Source organism: Chaetodon trifascialis, chromosome 14 (assembly GCF_039877785.1).
Source record: "Chaetodon trifascialis isolate fChaTrf1 chromosome 14, fChaTrf1.hap1, whole genome shotgun sequence".
Lineage (NCBI taxonomy): Eukaryota > Metazoa > Chordata > Actinopteri > Chaetodontiformes > Chaetodontidae > Chaetodon > Chaetodon trifascialis.
Window position 1 is genome coordinate 17,816,839 of NC_092069.1, and position 19,269 is coordinate 17,836,107.

Here is a 19,269-nt window from a genome sequence, read left to right on the forward strand (position 1 = left end):
ACCTGTGAACAACTGAGCCTTTCCAGGATGCCCCTTTCATACCCAATCATGATACTATCACCTGTTACTAATCAATGAGCAGATATTTACAAAAATCAATGAAGCTGATGAGGTCAAACATGAAATATGTCTTTGTGCTGTTTTCATTACAGATATTTTGACATGTCAAAGTGAGAAAAGCGCATGCCTGGATAATAAAACCAATGATGGCTGAATCCCATTTAGCAGTTTGAGGTTCTTGTTATCGTGCTCCCTGTCACGGTGCCGTGATTCACTGTCGCTTTAATTGAAAAAATGCTATTAACTTTAATGTGGTAACACTTGTTTCTATTATGACAAGTCCTGTGAAGGCTTTAATTCTGCAATCTATTTTGTAGCAATGCCCTTGGAAAAGCAATCCCCTTACAGGACACCCTGCAAGACCACCGGTCGGTGTATATTGAATTAATATGCTAATGTTATTATGAGTATAGCAATAACCAGCTTTTGAATTTCTTTCACATGTTTATTTATCTGGAAAAAGGCACTCACTACATTTAATGTGATCTGTTCATAAAATAAACTGTACACAACAAATATTCGCTCACAGGTCATGGTCATGGAAAGGTTAATGATATTCATATCAGGTGAACAGGTTACAAGTACAACCAGTGCATGTGTAATCCAGCTTTGGAAATGCATGCAGTGCACGCTAGTGATACATTTTATACTTCTGTAAAATTTAAAGTAGGTGTTGGGTAGTATTATCTGTTTGCAAAATGCAAATAAAGTTTAAAATGGTCATGTGTGCGTAAACGTCTAGGAACTACGGGAAAACATTCAGAAAGGAAACAGGAAAAAGAAACATGGCATATTTAGTTCATATTTTACAGCTCAATGGAAAATTCAACTCAAGTGCTTGGCTGATATAAAAAGGAGTCAACACAGATGCAAACATGCTTGGTGAGTACAAAATCAACAGCATCAAATTCATCAATTAAAAAGTCACTTAAGCAGTCGCAAGACATTTGTGCTAAAGTTGAATGTCATATACAAAAAACAAAAAAAGAAAAAAAGTGTTTTCAACATTCCTGACAATCTCATGGCCAAAGGTGGTTAAACATGTGTCTGTCGGGTGAATTCCAGCTCAGCGTTGATCCACAACTAAGAAAATGGAGCCAATCATTACTGAAATACATGGGTTTTTCACCGTTTGAATAAAAGCTGTACATTTCATTTTATTTAAATAAAACATTATTACAGCTGTGATTCCAAGCTTTCAAGTTAGTTTACTGTTAGCTGCTATGGTTGTGTTTTTAATAACCATGCACAATCAAGGCGAGTATTTTGTTTTTAGGAGCTCTTAGTATGCAGTGTGCCCTAGGGCTACATTTTCAAAGTCACAAACCATGTAGGAGTAATTGTACAAGTCAGCGCGGTAAATGCTCGCATTGTCTATTGATCCAGCAGAAACACAACCTCCTACCCTCCATTCATTAAACGTGGAAGTCCTTTTGCAGCAGGCCTCCCAGCTAAAAATAGCCGGTATGAGATGACAAAGTGGAGATCGATAATGTTCCTGAAGATGGATGACATGAAGCTAGCTCTCGGGAAGTCTTGCCCACGTTGTTAAAAATAAAATTTAACATTAGCAGACAGCCGTCGCCCGAGTGTCTCGTAAGAGTCATCGGGGCTCAAAGACGACGAAGCTGTGAAGGTAGCTCCTGTAGAAATCAAAGTTCTTAAGTAGCCCATTCTACAGTAACATCCAATATGAGGTATTTAACTACAGCCTTTTCTGTCTCTTCTATTCATTCATTTTTGGCAGCACTCTTTCTTCCCACGGCTATGGCACGATGACTGAATTTCCTGGGAGCAGTTCCAATCCAAGTATAGGAAACAGAAAGGCACATTTCTCGACTTTTCACAGGACCATGCACTCTTGTTCTCTGTCTGTCTCACTCTGTTTCTGTCTCTGAAGCACTCTTCCATTCAGTATCTAGTCGTTCTCTCCATCTTTGGCCTGTACTGGTAAGAACCCATTCAACTTGGTGCGCTCCTTTGCGTACTGTGATAGGTTTGTCAGACTGGTGTTTCCCTCTTTCCTTTCCCCGCTCTCCTCATCTGGCTCCCCGTCTTCATCTTCCTCTTCCGTCCTCTCCTCACCTAGCATGGCACTGCCGTTGTTTATGCCTACGCTCGCCCGTCGCGCGTCCTCGGGAATGTTCCTCCGCAGCTCGCGGTTCTTGTTGCGCCTGGCCAGCTTGGTGAGGGATCCGAAGCGCAGGTTGAAGAGATTCTCCTCTGAGGAGGATGCTGTCTGTTGCGTTTGCTCTCCCCCCTGATGGTCGTACGGCTCACAGGCCCCCTTCAGCCTCAGGTTGTTGAGCTTGGTGTCAATGCTCTCTTGGGAGGAAGTCTTGAAGCGGCCAGCATCCAGGCTGGCAAACAAGGCCCGCTTCTCCGGAGACAGCATGTCCAGGGAGTGAGCTCGCTGCTCCAGGCCAAGCTGGCGGCGCTCCATGCTGCGGATGGTAGCAGCCCGCTGGAGCTTGTCATGGATCTCAACACTCAGGCGCCGGCGCGTTTCACGGAACTCTGCTCGTACATTTGCTTTCCATTCAGCCGCGTGAGCTTTAAACTCTCCAACCTGTGATGACAGTACAGTAAGGAAAGGATCAGGAACAGATGAAGAAAGCATGCGGGGTACAAGACATTGTCATTGTGTTAAGTTACTTTCTGCTAAAGGGCTTGAACAAATTTCTCAATCAGCTTCTTAGTATGAGTGATGGGCTCCTGAACGAGTGTGTTCACGTGCACCAGGATCCTGGTTATGATGTATTTTGGGTTCGGGTTCGGGGGTAGGTTCTGTGCTTTGTGCATTTAACCAGCTTATCCTGGTTTCACAAACCAGGTTTTGAAAAACCTGGATTTGCCACCTGGGGTAACCAGGATGTGACATGTCAACACCTTATTTAGGTTTCTGAAGATTCTCTGTGGTAACAGAACATAGTGACTGAGATGTTGAGAAATCAATACACAACTGCAGTGAACGACAAGAAAACCTGGATACTGGATACTTCTGACTTTGTATACAGGGTTTTTCATGTTCCATGTAAACACCATATCACAAATGAATGTGGTGTCATTCAAATGTGATCAAACCCTAACCACACACTGATGGAGGATGTTTTTTTTTCCCCCAAACTTTGATTGATGCTTATTTAGACATAAATATTTAATGCTTTAGAGAGATGCGTCCAGAGGATGGATACTGAACGTCATTGTATCTTCTGTCTGGACTTCTTTAAAAGAGCTTGAACACCTTGAACAATAGCAGCCTGTTACAAAACCTTTTGACAAAGCCTAAGCAGCAATTATTAGGCAAAATGCGAGAGCAGACAGGAGACACGGAGGAAGCAGCAGCTGAGTGACCTTTTATTTTCTGCCTCTCTAATGTAATACTGAGCAGAGTAATTGAATGAACCCCACCTCCTCTTTGGTCTTTTTAGACAGTACTCGAAGCCAGTCTCCAATCATGCTGAGGACAGCCGCAAAGTACGCCAACCCCACCAAGATCCAGAACCACACCAGAGGCTTGTACCATTTCATATAGTCGATCCTACTGTTTCCACCTGGAGGGGAAGGGAAAACAGCAGCACGGTCAAATGTAAGTCATGGTAGTTTGACGAAGCGGTTCATGACAGAACAGCCGTAGCTCTACCTGCCACATAGTCTCCAATTCCCACTGTGGTGAGAGTGATCACGACAAAGTAGATGGCCTCCAGTGTCGTCCAGCCCTCGATGTGTTTAAAGATGACAGCGGGGATGGTGACGAAAACAATGCAGCCAGCCAGGATGAACAGGATGGTGGACGTCACTCTGATCTTAGTCTGGCTGATCTGCTTGTGTTTTTGCTGAAAAAGGACAAAATGGTAATAGAGTTGGTACAGAGAACTAATACAAGCAATTAAAAAATATCATCTGAGGGTGACAGTCTGATCAGCAAAGGCCCAGAGGTGCTGAAAAAAGTAGCAAATATGACTAAAAACAATTAAAACTATTGTTAACTGTAGTTTTGGGATAATAAGAACTACAAAGACATGAACAAAGAAAAGGCAAGTCATCGTGATACTTGCAACTCACCCTGAATATCTTCTCAACTCTCAAGATGCTTTTCACAAAGATGGTCCCCAGCTGGTCTCCAATCCCCGCCAACAAGAAGCCAAAGAGAGGGATGCCAAATATCGCATAAAGGATGCAGAAGATTTTCCCGCCCTCCGTGCTTGGAGCTATGTTTCCATAACCTGTCAAAACAAGGAGAGCGCAGGGGAGAGAGAAAAAGGGGGTAAATGAGTGAAGAAATTAACATTATGAACAAAAAGAGGGCTGGGAGGACATAAGGAGGAGGAGGAGGTGGTGTTGGAGCATTAAGTGTAAGATGAGAAGCAGACAAAGACAATCAAGACTTTCTGATGGAACATAAACAACCGAAGCCCTTAAATAATGCCTCTTAGTTCCTGTAGCAGGGGTCTGCAGTAAATAAGCTCCTAGAGCGACAACAATTAGGTTCCCCTTAGATATAATTGCATTAATTATGGCCCTACAGTGACAGAGCAACAACGAAGAAGCAGGGCAGGCAGGGGACAAAGCATACAGTATGTTTTACCCAACTGCTCCCATTTCATCCTTATGGGATTACAGTATTAACACATCATGCTGTCAGGAGCATGTTTACTTCCACCTTCCTGTGCTTTTCTGATTTTCTCACAGTTTTGAAATGAACATTTTGCATTGAATTTTATTTAAACTAGTTTGAGCACATCTTTGCGTTTTGTATTTGAACTGTGAGTTAATCTGAATTTGGAAGTATTAATTATTTAATTAAAACTTCTGATATTTCATAATAATATAGCGGTGAAGTACCACTGAAGGCCACAGCTCAGCAGCATATTAGCAAATGCCATAGTTAATTAAATCTCTGGACCAAAGCACAGGCAACAGGTCAGGGACATTGTGTTTTTCTAGTCCCTTAAATAAAGGGAGGTGCAGCCAATAGAAAGAACACATCATCAGCTTTGATGTGAAATTGTGGCTCCTAAATGGAACTGTGTGTATTGTGAATGGTCTCATCTGATCAAAGCTTTCAGGTTCGTCGCTTTCATTTAAAAAGGATTTCGAATCACAGATTGAGAATATGTTTTTGTTGTAAAAGCCACAAAGCATTTGAGGGGGACAAGAGCGTCTGTGAGAGTTTGACATAAAGTAAAAGCACATCGTCTATGTCAGCAGTGTTTTGTCAGCATCCTCGATAATGTTGATCTTCACAGGTTGTTAAATCCCACAGTGCTTTGGCTCTGCATCATTTAGCAGCAGCTCACTGGGGCAGAGGGATTTGTGAAACTCACCTGAGGGCAATAAGAGGGAAGGATTTACAGCCGTACAGACAGTTGTAATGAGAAAACACCTTTGACAAACAGAAAGGACAAATCCCATCTGAAGTGCTCCATTCAAAAATGAATGACGGCCCATCATCCTTTAATTTATGAGCTCATATAATTTGGTGGAGAATTTTGTTCATCACCAAATTTATACAACCGACTATTTAGAGATTTAAATAAATCAATAAACCTATTATGAAAATAAGAATGATGACATAACATTTAATAAAAATTAGTTTTCATTATTTTTAAAAATATCTTGCAAATTGTTGGTTAATTTACACATAAGCACAATAAATTAATATTCAATATTTATTTCATGTTTCGTCTCATGTTTTATTGCTTTAATATTGAACTCTTTGGGTTTCCATAGCTTTCTGCACAGGCAGGTAACTTTTTATCTCACTGGGTTGTACCTTTTCAATAATTAGCATTACACTGCATTATACTGCATCTGCCCCTCCTCTGCTCATGTGACTGAGAGTGGCGGGGCAGCAGCCGGCTCAGAAGTCATTTCAGTTCATCAAATCTTAGCTGAAGATTTTTATTCTTATTCAAGTAATTCATAAGTCGTATCTCTGTGATAATACCGTGTAAAAGCTGTTAGATCTGAGCATATAAAGGGAGACTTTTGGCATTTAATGTATTATAATTCAAAAAGGATTGTGGCAATAATTTCTCATCATGTGGTTTGTCATTAGCTTTAACCTTTACTGATTAAACAGAAGACTGGAGACACGTCTTCGGATCAAATGCATAATTTCTCTTTAGAGATTTACTAAAATTCTGTCTGGGAATGTAAAAGCATTAGCTGAAGTTGAAGGCAATGAGGCAGACATGTGTTAAAAATGAATTATCATACATCAGCACGTATAAGTTGTTTTTAATGCCGACAGCTTTGACAAGGGTGTTAAAGAGTGGATGACTTAAAACTTCACCTATGGTTGTGATGACAGTTCCAGCGAAGAAGAAGGCACTGCCCAGGTCCCAGTAACTGGAATTGTAGGATGTGTCTCCAATAGGACTCACTCCTGCACTCACAGCATCTATGGCATGCTGGAAAGAGCAAAACGCATGAATTATAGTCATCATAATTATCGTAAGCAGAGGAAATCAGGGTAACGATTGCGTGCCAGCTCAGCTGATGGAACCACAACAAACACACGTGTCCTGATGGCTGGAAGAGAGCGAGCGCGTTAACCCACCTCCTGCCAATGTTTATGTGTGTGCGTGTCCAGGTGTCTGTTGATGTGTGTTCATGTGTGACCCCTGCCACTGATTGCATAACACTCCTGATGTAACTGAGGATACATTGAGCGTGACTATCTCCAGATCAACCTGGAAGGTCACGCTGCCTGATAAAAGAGAGTGAGAAAGGAGAGGAAAGAGCGCTGGAAAGGTCCTGAAAATGGGGGAGGGGGATATGAATGAGGACGGAGAGAACTGAATCAATCCTTGACCCGTTTCATAAAAGTGTAATAACAGAGGTGGTGGAGGTAAGTGGACTCCCATGTTAGGAACCACTGTCCTCCAGCGTGGTCTTCTCAGTTTATTTAAGAAAATATCCCCTGCAAGCAAAAATTCTGTTCCAGCTGTTTTTAGATTAAAAGTAATAAACCATCACTGTTTTTAATGCACATGAAAAAACAACCATTGCAATCTCAGTAGTGCAGTAAATATATGCACAAACACGTAGCGCGAGATCTGTTGAAATTATTCAGTGTCTGGCTCCTCACATGGAGCCGTTGCTCCTCTCAGCATTCCTGCCCAATTTGCATGTTTTTTCGTTCACACTGACTAAATCTACACAGACTTTCTCTTGCAGCAGAGAGACCTTTATCGCTCTTTTCTTCAATGTCAGCCGTTTTCTTTAGTCCCCCAGCTTTTCGTTATCCCCACGCCTGTGTACTGGCAGGAAAACATTAAGAAGCCACAATGGCTTCTGCGTTTACTGCATCATTATTCCCACTGATCTCCCTCTGTGCTCCATTATGTAGCCATGAGATGTTAAGATACTTGCACACTCTCTCTGAACTCCCTGTTTATGGGTATTTTTATGCGAAAGGCATTTATTTTCTTATCTCTGTGGAAATGTATAGTTTGAATTATGCCTCTGGGCTCAAATAAACACCAGTTATGATGGCATGGAAGTCATTGTGAGGGATGCCTTTGGTATGAAATAGCTTCAGTGCATTTACCAACATTCCTGGCGGGATATAACACACAGCTTCTTCATTCAGAGCAACCCCGAAACTGTCCATGCAAGCTGTTAGTGAGATGCACGTCCATCTTATGAAATATGTATCAACTCTCGTGACATACATTTCAGAGCAGACAGAGAGGAGGACCACTTCTACAAGCATCGCTGCACATGCCTACTCATAATCTTGCATGTGATTACCTCAGCTCCATCAGTGCAGCCCCCCCCCCCCTTAATGAGGCTGATTTTTGTATCTAAAATTAGCCAATTACAGTAATGCTATTTCATAGGTTTTAGCAGATGCAGCTACTTTGCAGGAGCGAAATCAAAGCAGTAATTATAAAATAAACCCCAAATAACCTAATTCTGGAGTCAAGGGAGAGCTATAAATAGCCTCACAATGTATCTGAATACTTTATGAGAGGGCCTATTTTTGTCTCTCACTGTTTTCGCAGCCAAGTTCACGCTGCATTAGAAATGTGGAAAATCCTCCCTCTCCACGTGCACTTTTGAGGCATGAGGATGATGACTTTGATTGTGTTGCAGCCTGTTAATTAGATCATCAAATGATGTTTTTGTTTCGCACAGGCTCTCCTCCATTTTGACTGCACCAGCATTTTCCTGCGGACACACAATGGTGACGGGCTCTTTTCGCTAATGTGTGTTTTCATTTTCCACACTGCAGGGTCATTAGAGAGCTAACTCACTTCAGATCTTTATCCTCTCAGTGTGTCTTTCTGCCCCTCAGCAGGTGATGGCGGTGATCCTGCCAGCATGGTGCCTCACGCTCTCCTTCACCCACCTTCACTGGGAGCGGGTGCCAAGCACTCTCCTCTGTAGCACGTTCACTAATACCCATTGCTTTACCACCTTGAAGCGTTAAAGCTGCACAAATGACTGCCAAACAGGAAGACTGGTCCATCTCAGATAAAGCTGATCAAACTGTTTTTGAAGTGAGCACTGAGCGCTGCCTGTTTTTGGCTTTGCTTTGACATTAATGACATACTTTTGATCTATTTTTTTCTGATTTTTATGTTTTATGATGTGAAAGTAGAACTACCACACTGGAAAAATACTCCATTATAATACTGTAATAATACTCCATCTGCAATACACCTGCATTCAAAATCTTAAGTACAAATGCAAAAGTATTACCAGCAAATTGTACTTAAATTATCCAAAGTGGAACTGCTCATTATAGAGCTCCTGTCTTTGGTACGCCTGTAAAACCCAATGTGATCCAATACAAAGACTCTGCCATAAAGTCCACCTTTTCAAAGATAATAATGTTTGGTTTTGATTGACTGTCAGAGAGGTGTTAATTAACTCTTTGTTAATTATTGAGGCTGCAGTGGTGCCGAACTAGGCTGCATTGTAATCACATGTGTTTCTAATATTCTCCCCCCTCGTGTTTGTAAATGGGGTCAAAGTGGCCCCTGAGTGTATATTAAAGTGTTACGGCATCAACATTTATGCTGAATTTTTAAGTTTGTGCAGGGTCAAAGGAGAGTCAATTTAACTACTCTATGTATTGTTAGGTAGTTTAATTTCTGTATGTAAAAATGAACGCAGTGGAACAAAAGGTAGAGTTCTTCCCTCTGAAATGTGGTGAAGCACTAAATGGAAATCAAGTACTTCAAAATCATATTTAAGTGCAGTAATTGAGTTGTATTCCACCACTACATGACCAGTAATGTGTGTTGAGACATCTGAAGACAGAGTCAATAATAACTGCACAGTTATGTCAATATTTATAGTATTTTCATTACTTGGTGCACATTGCGCAGATACCTGAACAGCTGATTCATCATGAGTCACTCTTTGATAGTACTCCTCACAAACAACTACAAATTCATATGTTTAAAAGAAACAACTGAGAATCATGTAATTCACGCTTTGAAAGCTTGATGACGGTGTTGGTTGCGTGTCCTGACGTACTTTTACTGCAGGTAGCTCAGTGTTTATAAAAGTTCATTTGTAGGTAGGTGACTCATCAATAAGCGAGGCTTGACTGGTGTCAATAACAGCGCGGCCCCACATCGCGCCACAGTGTGAGTCATCCCGACGGCGCTGAGAAAGCCAATAAGGTCTGCTGCCTTTGTGGGTGCACAGCGGGTAGGTGGACAGTACAGATAGTGAAGCAGACGTGAGGGTCAACAGACGACTGTCTACACACACTCACACACATTAAGTAAACACATGCTGTGGACCGTCCTCTAATACATCGTCGTCTTCCATCTCACAGACCCGCACGCTGCATATACACGCACCCTTCCCAAGGCTGCCATTTTTCTGTCAACTCCTCCACCTGATACTGAGTCACCACGGCTGTGTTGCCACAGAGGATCTTTGTCTGAGTGACAAGCTTGACACAGCACCAACAGCCCGATAATGGCACCCGTTAGAGGACCAGACAGACTCCTTGATGGAGTGCTTGCGAAGCAGCATGTCCTGAAGGCCTTTTCTTCAGACAGCCGGGAAGAAAGAGGTGTTATTCGTAAGGCTGAGCTTCATAAATGGCATGATATTTGTGATTTTAGCAGTTCTTATATAGTATGGTGAAAAATCAATATGATTTCTTCTGATTTAAATTGCTTGACATTTTGGGAAACACACTTACTCCCTTTCTCGCTGAGAGTTAGCTGAGAGGAACGATCCCACTTTCACATCTGTAAAGTAAATATGAAACTACAGCAGCCGGTTAGCTTAGCTTAGCACAAACACTGGAAACATGCCCACCAGCACCTCTAAAGCTCATAATTAAGCTGTCACATCTTGTTTGTTTAATGAGCACACAAGCAGAAATGTAAGTACAACAAGCTGTGTTTCAGCAACCACTGCCCCCAGCTAAAAAAAATCTGTGGTACACAAAGCACAACTTTTCATTTTTACATATTTGCTTTTGTATAAATGAAACAGAGAAGGCAAATTTATGTTAATTTGTGTGTTTTAGAGATGCCAGGTGGCAGGTTTTGTTACCTATGGACAGAGCCAAGTTGGCTGTTTCCCTGTGCTTCGAGTCTTTATTCTAAATAAAGCTAAGCTAAGCTAACTGGTGGCTGGTGGTAGCTTTATATTTACTGTATAGACATTGGACTGGTGTTGATCTTCTCATCTAACTCTCTGCAAAAAAGCAAATATTCCAACACCGATTATTCTTTTAATACATTCAATTTGTCAAATGTCACAAGGAAATTTCATACTGGGAAATAACTTGTCAGCCTTTAGTTGCTGGTGAGACATGTCATACATTATCTCATGTATCTGAATTTGATCATTTATCCAGGAGACAGTCTTGTCTATGATTCAGCTGCTGCTGCTGCTGCTGCAAGTACTGCTTTGCAGCAGGAGGTCTGTGACTGCTGGCCTGTGCAATGAATAATTGATTCCCTCTGGACCCCAGGCACACCATGCTAAAGGTTTTTATTTCCACTCTTCTCCTCGGGAAATACTGTCATTGATTTTTTCAAACTCATGATAGCACTTTTGTGGCTCAAAGGTTGAGCACTGCAAGCAAAGAAGAAGAAATGATGCTTCACCAAGAGGGAAGAAAAGAACGGAGGTGGGTGTTGAGAGGAGGAAAGAGACAGTTAGGCAGTCCAGCATTCACTGGAGCAGTGTTGAAGAAGGTAACATCAACTGGAGCCATTCTAGCGGAAAGTGGAGCACACCAAATGCCATGTGGTTCGTCCTCTCTTGGGTTTTTTTCAAGCTCAACAGAATCAGAAGAGCCCACTGTGGCACTAATCTGCATCTTGTATTTAGTATTCTCAGATAAAATGAGGAAAACATGGAAAGCACATTACTTCCAAAATGCTCTGCTCTCTGACTTGTGTGTCACATACTGTGGCTCTGCTTCAAATATTTGCAGTGCATCTACTGTATTTCTATACGCTCTCTGAAGAATGCTGCAAAGTAGGTTGTCTTGTCAATAAGAGGGATTTGACATCAGGTCCTTCTCTTATCTTTCTGAGCAACTTCTGCAAAGGAGTGTTTGTCTGATCCAGTCCCACTCATTTTCTATCGCCGCACCCCCTCACAAATCAAACTTTCCGCTCTGCCAACTGCACGCCGACACGCCTTAAATCATTTTCCAATCCCACTTCCAGTTGAACATGTCAGCTTGATGTAGTGACCTTAAGTCTTGACCCATAATTCTGGATGTGATACCAACAAGCAGCGTGAAGCACCGCCATACCCTGTGTTATAAAGTGGCTGACACTGTAAAAAGGCATCGTAAAATGCACAGTTAAGTCATGATGTGATGGAATTTTTTTTCATTTTATTTTCACAATCTGCTTGCTATGTGGTTCAGTTCACACAGGCGCAGGAGCAGCATGTTTCAAGTCAGCTTAAATCAGCCTCAATGTCACAGTTAAAGGGCAGTTTTTAACAGGCTGTTTGATCAGGTTCATAGGTGAGAGATCTGCCACAAAATGATTCATTCTTATAGATGCCATATTCAGTTTGATGGTCGGTATCCTAATAATATCCTTCCTATTCGCGCCAACCCTCTTTGTGAACGACTGAGCCTTTCCAGGATGCCCCTCTCATACCCAATCATGATACTCTCACCTGTTTTCAACGAACCTGTTTACCTGTGGAATGTTCCAAACAGGTGTTTTTGGAGCGTTCCACATCTTTCCCAGTCTTTAGTTGCTCCTGTCCCAACTTGTTTAAAACATGTTGCTGCATCAAATTCAGAATAAGCAGATATTTACAAAAATCAATCAAGTTGATGGGGTAAAATATTAAATATAATGTCTTTGTACTGTTTTTACACAGCGTCCCAACTTTTTAGGAAACAGGGTTGTAGATTATTAAGTGTCATAGTGTGACTCGGATCCTGAAATCTTCTTTCAATCCCCTACATTTTATTAAATTGCAACTTAAAGTTCAAGAAACACCACAGTTTCCTCCAGTAAAAATAACAGTGCTGTTGTGGCCGTGAGCTAGTTTCCTTATTTAAAACGTGTGGGTGTTGTTAAAGCCTTGCTCTGGAATTTTTTACCACGCTAATACATTTGTTATGGAGGATACTACTCTGTCCTCTTTATTGGTGCTGCTGTAAACTGGAATTTCCCCTTGCGGGACCAATAAAGGAATATTGAACTGAATATTCAGATACCACTTTGTTATAAAATCTATTCCTCATAACAACCTGTTATGCTTTTGTAATGAAAAAAAAAATGTCAGTCTTGTTTTCTATTATTGCTTTCTCTTTACCAGACACAACAAAATCAATATAGAGCATACAACTCACATCCTCCAATGGATTACCTGTGGATTCAGCATGTAGGTCACCTTATTTTCAATCAGGATAAACGTCTTAGGACTCAGACAGTTATGTGCTCTTTTCTGTGAGATTTCTTTAATATACTGTTACGTAACATAATACTTGCATGTGCGAGCATGTACTGTATATGGTGTTTGCCAGCTTATGTGAAGTGTCACAGAGAATTATGGGTATCTCTGCTACAGGATGGACCTGCCTCTAAGTCTGCTCATGACATTTACCCATCAACTGTAAGCAACCAGGGGGCAGAGAGTAGGGGGTGTATCTTCTGATGGAGCTTTAGTTATTATATAATCAATCCATTGACTCATCAATGCAGCTGGAAGAAAGCTGATGAAACTGCTACTAAAAAGATGTGCCTGGGTTCTATGTAGCTCTTAAGACTTGTAAAATCTCATCTGGGTGCCTTTGATTTCGTGAGTGGATAAATGCAACCCGCCCACGTGCATCCATGTGCTCAGTGCACCTAAATAGAGAAGTATAATACTAAAAATCCAAAGTACAAACTTAGAATGGCGGTGTTTCACAATAGTAGAGTGGCTGAGAAGTGGAGCTGCATCATGACAAGCTGATAGCAACTTCCAAAAAGATCTTTCTCGAGTGTCCGTCTCTGCAGTAACAACTGAACTAACAACTGGTTAGCGCTTACACAATCTGTAATTATGATGCCTGACCCCATAAATACAGATTTATGAGAAGAAAACAAGCAGCCAACATGAGTTTAAGCATGGAAGTTCATTCTTGACCATGGGAACAGTAAATGTGACAAAACAGTTTTAACTGCATGTCATAATTTTCATTAACGAATGGAACTGACACAGGTGTCATCAGCATATAAATATCCATTTACAACCATGTTCCACTCTTCAGTCATGACATGAACCCTGAGCTGGTCCATTTTGCTGATCAGACCCAGAGCAACATTTGTTCTCTGCCAACTCCTGAAGGGAATATCTTGTTCTTTACCTGCTAAATGCCCCACTATGTTCACCAGATGCTCGCTAACTACGTCTGCTCCAAGTAGTGTAAAATGAGTTTATTAAAGCTGTTTTCTCTGAACACAGCTGCAGCAGGCAGCTGAAGAGATGCATGAGAGTAGTGAGAGTGACCGATGGACGATAGACAGTGGACACTTCACAGACACTGGAATTAAAGGGTTAATTTGCTGGAGGACAATCTGGGTATGAAAGGAAGTATCATTCAAGCTTTTCAAGATCATGTGGCAAGTTAATGAAACCAAAATTAATTACCCTGAACGCCTCTAATTACCCCTGATAGCAATCACCATCTAGAAAACTGCAGCTGCAGAGGTCAGTCCTCTGACTTTCTTCTTTTGACATCCAGTATTATTTAAGAGATCATTTTCTTGACTTTCTGTCTTCTCACAAACTAATCAGTTGGTGATGAATAGATTCAGCACATGCAATGTACTAATCCAATGCTGTCTGAGCAGCTGGAAGGAGAACACAAGAAAGGCACATCTTAAAAACTCCAAAAGCTCATCTCCACTCACCTTGATGAGCGCCTCCAGCTCATCAGGAGTAACGCAGGGGTGTCTCTCCAGGAAAGAAGCCTTCTCCAGAGTGATGCTGGTCTTCTGGTTGCTCTCAAAGGGCTGCTCCAGCGCATTGAATGCCAGACCTCCACAAACCAGGTAGAGAACGACCACGATGAACACCGCCAGCACCGTCTTCCACTTCATTACGGAGTGGAGCGCCGCAGCCGAGCCGTCGCAGCTGGCGTCCATGCTGGCCACCACGCTGGCAGAGCGGGAGGAGATGGACAGGCGTGGCAGTGGACAGTGGCCGTTGGTCTTAGAATCACAGCCCATGGGGTTCTGCATGGTGGCCACGCTGGCCTGGACTAGACTGGACTTCGCCATGCCAGGCTGGACCTTTTTGGGAGGGACCAAGTTGGTTTGGACCGCCACTAGGAAAGAATGAGAGGCACAAAGAAGGTTCATTTATGTTTTATTTAGCTTGGAAAATTTAATTTTTAGGGGGAGATTCTGTATCTTCTGGAAGGATTGCGATGATTTATTATTTATTTATTTATTAACAGACTGTTCCAGTAATTGGTCAAATGAATCTGTGACAGACTGGACAGGAAGAAATGTGACAACAATCTTCTGACATGTTGTTTTCTAAGCAGCCTTGAGGCTTTTTGACTGAGTTTGAAATGATTCCACAGGGCATATCCAGTTTACACACCCCCTGTCTGTGATAACCAGTGTGTTGCAATAATAAGAGGAATTAAAATGAATGCATGGAATGTGTTTAATTGCAGTATTTTCTCCAACATTTAAGCTTTCATGTGGCCTTGATATCAAATACAGTAACAGCAAGTAGGACATATAAAAGATCTCTCCTTCAAAACATTGTACTTTTCCTGCATGGAATAAGGTAATTCATTTTACAGGTGTATTGAGTTACCATACAGGTTTAGACTGAACACTGTTTCATAATGGCATAAACACAAGCTCATTACAGCCATCGAAAGCCTGTAACCTCCTGCACGAAGCATTACAAGGTGATTTCCTTCCATTACTCTGAGCGAGTAAAGGGCTCTTCACAAAGCTGACACTCAAATGCTTGTTATCCAGCATACGGCTGTGTCAAAGCTCGACCACAGCGAGACTCCGTCACCTCAACATCTCGCCATGCTGAGAATCTATTTCGTGTTCTGCACATAAAAGCCATTAGTCGTGTGAAATGGAGCCACAAACAACCACAGCGACCACCTTAATCACAAATGCAGAAAACCTCGTCATTAAATGAATGAATGGCAAACCTGGAAATTCCTGAGTTGAGGGCAGTAATCAGATCTGAAGATTATACGGATGGATAAGGCAAAATAAGAAAAACATTTTAGGCACACACACACACACCACTTTGCAGCTAAACCCTTACAGTACTGCAAGGTGGAGGTGAAAACTGAGTTACCCTCTTTGCTGGGAGGCAGGATTCAATTTTTCTAATAGACTGTAAGAGAGGGATAAGTGCCACTTTCAGTCATTGGCTTCTGGATGGGGTTTTATAATAAATGCATGTGTGGTGGAGCAGGTCAGCCAGGTGGCAAGCAGCACCTTGGAGGTAGCCAAATTTAGATTCCTTTAATGTGCATAAAGCATTGAATAAGCTATTCAGAGCCTGGCCTTCACCCCATGATGCCCCCACCTGTCTCAGATCTGACGACCTGTCTCACCGCCATGGGCGGAGTCTGTTATCTACAGTGGTGCAACTCTGGAAGGTAGGAAAAAGAAATTGATCTGTTTGAGAGAGGAACTCTTTTGTTTAATGGCATAGCATCACTGATGGGATATGCTGAGTAAAATGCATGCACTCAGACACCCCACCCCGATGAGTCAAGGACATCCAGGAAGTGTCTCGTTCTCTGATCCAGCAGCTATGAATCCGGTTAGTTAACCCCTCTATCATGAGAGAGCCAATTACAGCAAAGTGGTGTCACAAGCTTTGGTAGGTGCAAACTGCCACTTTCAATTTACAGTATGTGCCTTTAAGGGCGGTGGTTATGGCTATTTTTAGAACATGAGATGAATTAGAAAATTAAGAGGAGAGGTGAAGCAGAAAGACCGTGATCTGACATCAATATCTTCTGCTGTATTTGGTGCAGTCGTTTTGATGGATGCAGTAGTAAGCTGGTAAATGAACTGCAAAGTCCATGACTAGTCTTACAAAAAGACATTAATTGCTTTTCATCTCATCTTATGAGGGAGCGAAATTGAATAAATCAGATATGCAGCGGGGCAGAGGCAGCCATACACTGAGGGATAGTTCGGAAAGCTGTCTCTGTTTGACTCTAGTACAGCTACGTGATTAAAAGAAACAATAAAATCAGAAGTAAAGGAAGAAATTTTTCACCATAGAGGCAAAAGAAAAACTATGAACCTAATTTGGTTTCAAATTTCTAAGGCTGTGTCATTGATCTAACATCGTTTCCATGCCACTGAATTTGCTTCATATTGATTTTTGCAAATTAGATAAGGGCTGAGTGCAAGGCAGTGCTTTCTATCGGATACTATCTGATCCCCCTTCTCTCTCAGCCCTCACTGTTTTTCTCCAGTCTGGCCAAAGCAGGGGAAATGTTCACTGAAGACTCAGGTCCATCATCCACTTTTCTCAATTGAGCCACAGAAGGAATGGGAAAAAAAAAGAAAAGTGGACCATAATGGGGATAGATGATGGCGATAAAATGTTGCATCAACCATTTACCAAACTGTTTAGTGGGGCACAGTTGTGGTGGGACTTGAGATTGTCAACACTTCAGCATGTCAGCTGCGTATTTTTGTGCACAAAGGCATTATTTACCCACTGATGGACAAAATTCAATACTAAGTCTAGGCATAGTAAACATGAGGGCCAATTTTGGGTTGGCTCAGGTCGGCCCTTGGCTCAGTTAATCCCTAAGGCACTAGACAGGTTGTAGGCGTTTTACTCACCAGCTGAGCCTCAAAATGAAGCGTCAAGTCAGACTGAATAACACAACTTCCGGTGAAAATAATTTCAATATATAACACCCACTGAGGAAGTTGCAAAGAGTACATCGATCTGTTTGTATATCTCAAAACAAAATAGCACCATTTAATTTCATGAGAGACTGAAGACCGAAAGCGTCCCTATACATCAGACGGTATCTAAAAGGAGTCGTGGCTTATTTCCTGTAAAATGGTTATAATCCATCGTATTGTACAGCCATGTCTCTGCATGGCAGTAAAACGTGGAAATTATAGCCTTACGCAGAGAATTTTTGTGCGGCAAGTTTTTCCACCCAACATTTGTTAGGCAGCAATGTTACATGCTTTTATTTTATTTAACTTCCGGTTTCGTGCTCGTTATTTCTGTTAGTTTTACGGGGTTGTAGCTTCGCTCCCAGCAGCGCTGCCTTCCACAGCTGAGCACAAGGAGGATGGAGAATAAAGAAATACCCCCAGCCGCTTTGTCTTGTGTTAAAGCTCCTTTTTTCATAATAGAAACGTACAAACAAGAGAAAATATCTCCCGAAATGAAAAAAAAAAAATAAATTGTGAATCAGAAATTGTGCAAAACTGTTTTAGCGGGTGAATAACGTAGCTTGATGTAATTCATTGTGTCATGTATCTCAATAAGATACTGCTGAGATTAGGAGTAGCTATTTAAGGATCTAAACTTATAAGGCAATGAAAAAGCAGTATTTACCAACCTTGTTCGGGGTCCCAGTTAACTTGTTTCCTTGGGTTTTCTATTGGAAATTTCATTTCTATATTTGTTCTCAGTCAAAACGTAGAAGAATTTGTTCAGCGCGATTATCAATAAACAGGAAAAACAGCCAAATCACGAGGAATTCTTCTCCCACGTCTCCGGCACATCATGATTTCGTGGATTGTGGGTGTAATTTGTACGGAGGAATAACCCGCATTGTCTGCTTCTGCTGTCCCCCCCTCCTCTTTTTTCTCCACCTCGCTTGGACGCGTGGTGTTCGCCTGACAGACTGAGATACTTGTGACACCATCACTGAGCTGGCGCACCAAACCGCATCCCGTCTCACACTCAGAAACACACACACACACACACACACACACACACACACACCACAGCGGTCCGGTCCACAAACACAGCCGGAGTGCGTCCAAATGAACAACTTTACCCATGCGTTACACCAGCGGAGAGAACAACGGGGAAGGATGCTCGCCTCCCTGTCGTTCCCAAAGCGCACCGCTCCACCTGCCTTTCACTGTAACCAGCGGAGGAAATTAGCTTCTAGCTTTGCACCAGATACATTTTCGCTCATTTATATGATCAATTTTTAATACTCACTGTTGTGTTTTTCACCCCAAATAAGGATTATCTTCTCATCGTTTGGCAACCGGTGACTGAGCGCATGGCGCAGGGTGGCAACTCAGAGATGTTCGCCAAATCAGCAGCAGACTTGAACCATTACATCATTCACATGTATGAGAAACAGTGCATTATTTAACAAATCGCCTCAGACCCGTCAGCCCCCCCTTCCTAAACTGTGTGGCCTGCTAAGTCAAATGATGAGGCTGGCCATCGGGGAGCAATTCATAAAGACCGAGGATAAATTATTTTTAGGAAATATCGATCAGAGTACAGAATAAGTCTGTAGATTATGTGAAACTCAAAACTTTGCGCTTTTGTTTTGATGCATATGAAGCCAAACTGTGCTGTAGGTGTTGCAAGTGTGAACAAGTGTTGCATGTAAAGGAACATATTCTTGTTTTTGTTTTTTTTGTTTTTTTTATGTTTTTGTTAATTCATTCGAGCATTATTTAGATGATCTTGATAAGTTTTCTCCAGGCAGCCATTGATTTCCATTAATTTCAACGGACCTTACAA

The 19,269-nt window shown here is 41.9% G+C and overlaps 1 protein-coding gene across 2 annotated transcripts; it reads right to left on the reverse strand.

The window, feature by feature from the left end:
- Nucleotides 1-487: 487 nt before the first annotated feature.
- Nucleotides 488-18,864, reverse strand: kcnk10b (potassium channel, subfamily K, member 10b). 2 transcript variants are annotated; one of them, XM_070980095.1, is made up of 7 exons: nucleotides 18,116-18,638; nucleotides 14,430-14,845; nucleotides 6,359-6,476; nucleotides 4,126-4,286; nucleotides 3,704-3,896; nucleotides 3,472-3,614; nucleotides 488-2,629 (listed from the first exon to the last, which is right to left on the reverse strand). In XM_070980095.1, the coding sequence occupies exons 1-7, from the start codon at nucleotides 18,168-18,170 to the stop codon at nucleotides 1,979-1,981; spliced, it is 1,737 nt and encodes a 578-aa protein (XP_070836196.1). In that variant the 5' UTR covers nucleotides 18,171-18,638; the 3' UTR covers nucleotides 488-1,978. The 2 variants fall into 2 exon arrangements, with proteins under 2 accessions (XP_070836196.1, XP_070836197.1); XM_070980096.1 differs by lacking the exon at nucleotides 18,116-18,638 and adding an exon at nucleotides 18,730-18,864 and having other exon boundaries at nucleotides 489-2,629.
- Between the last annotated feature and the right edge of the window lie 405 nt (nucleotides 18,865-19,269).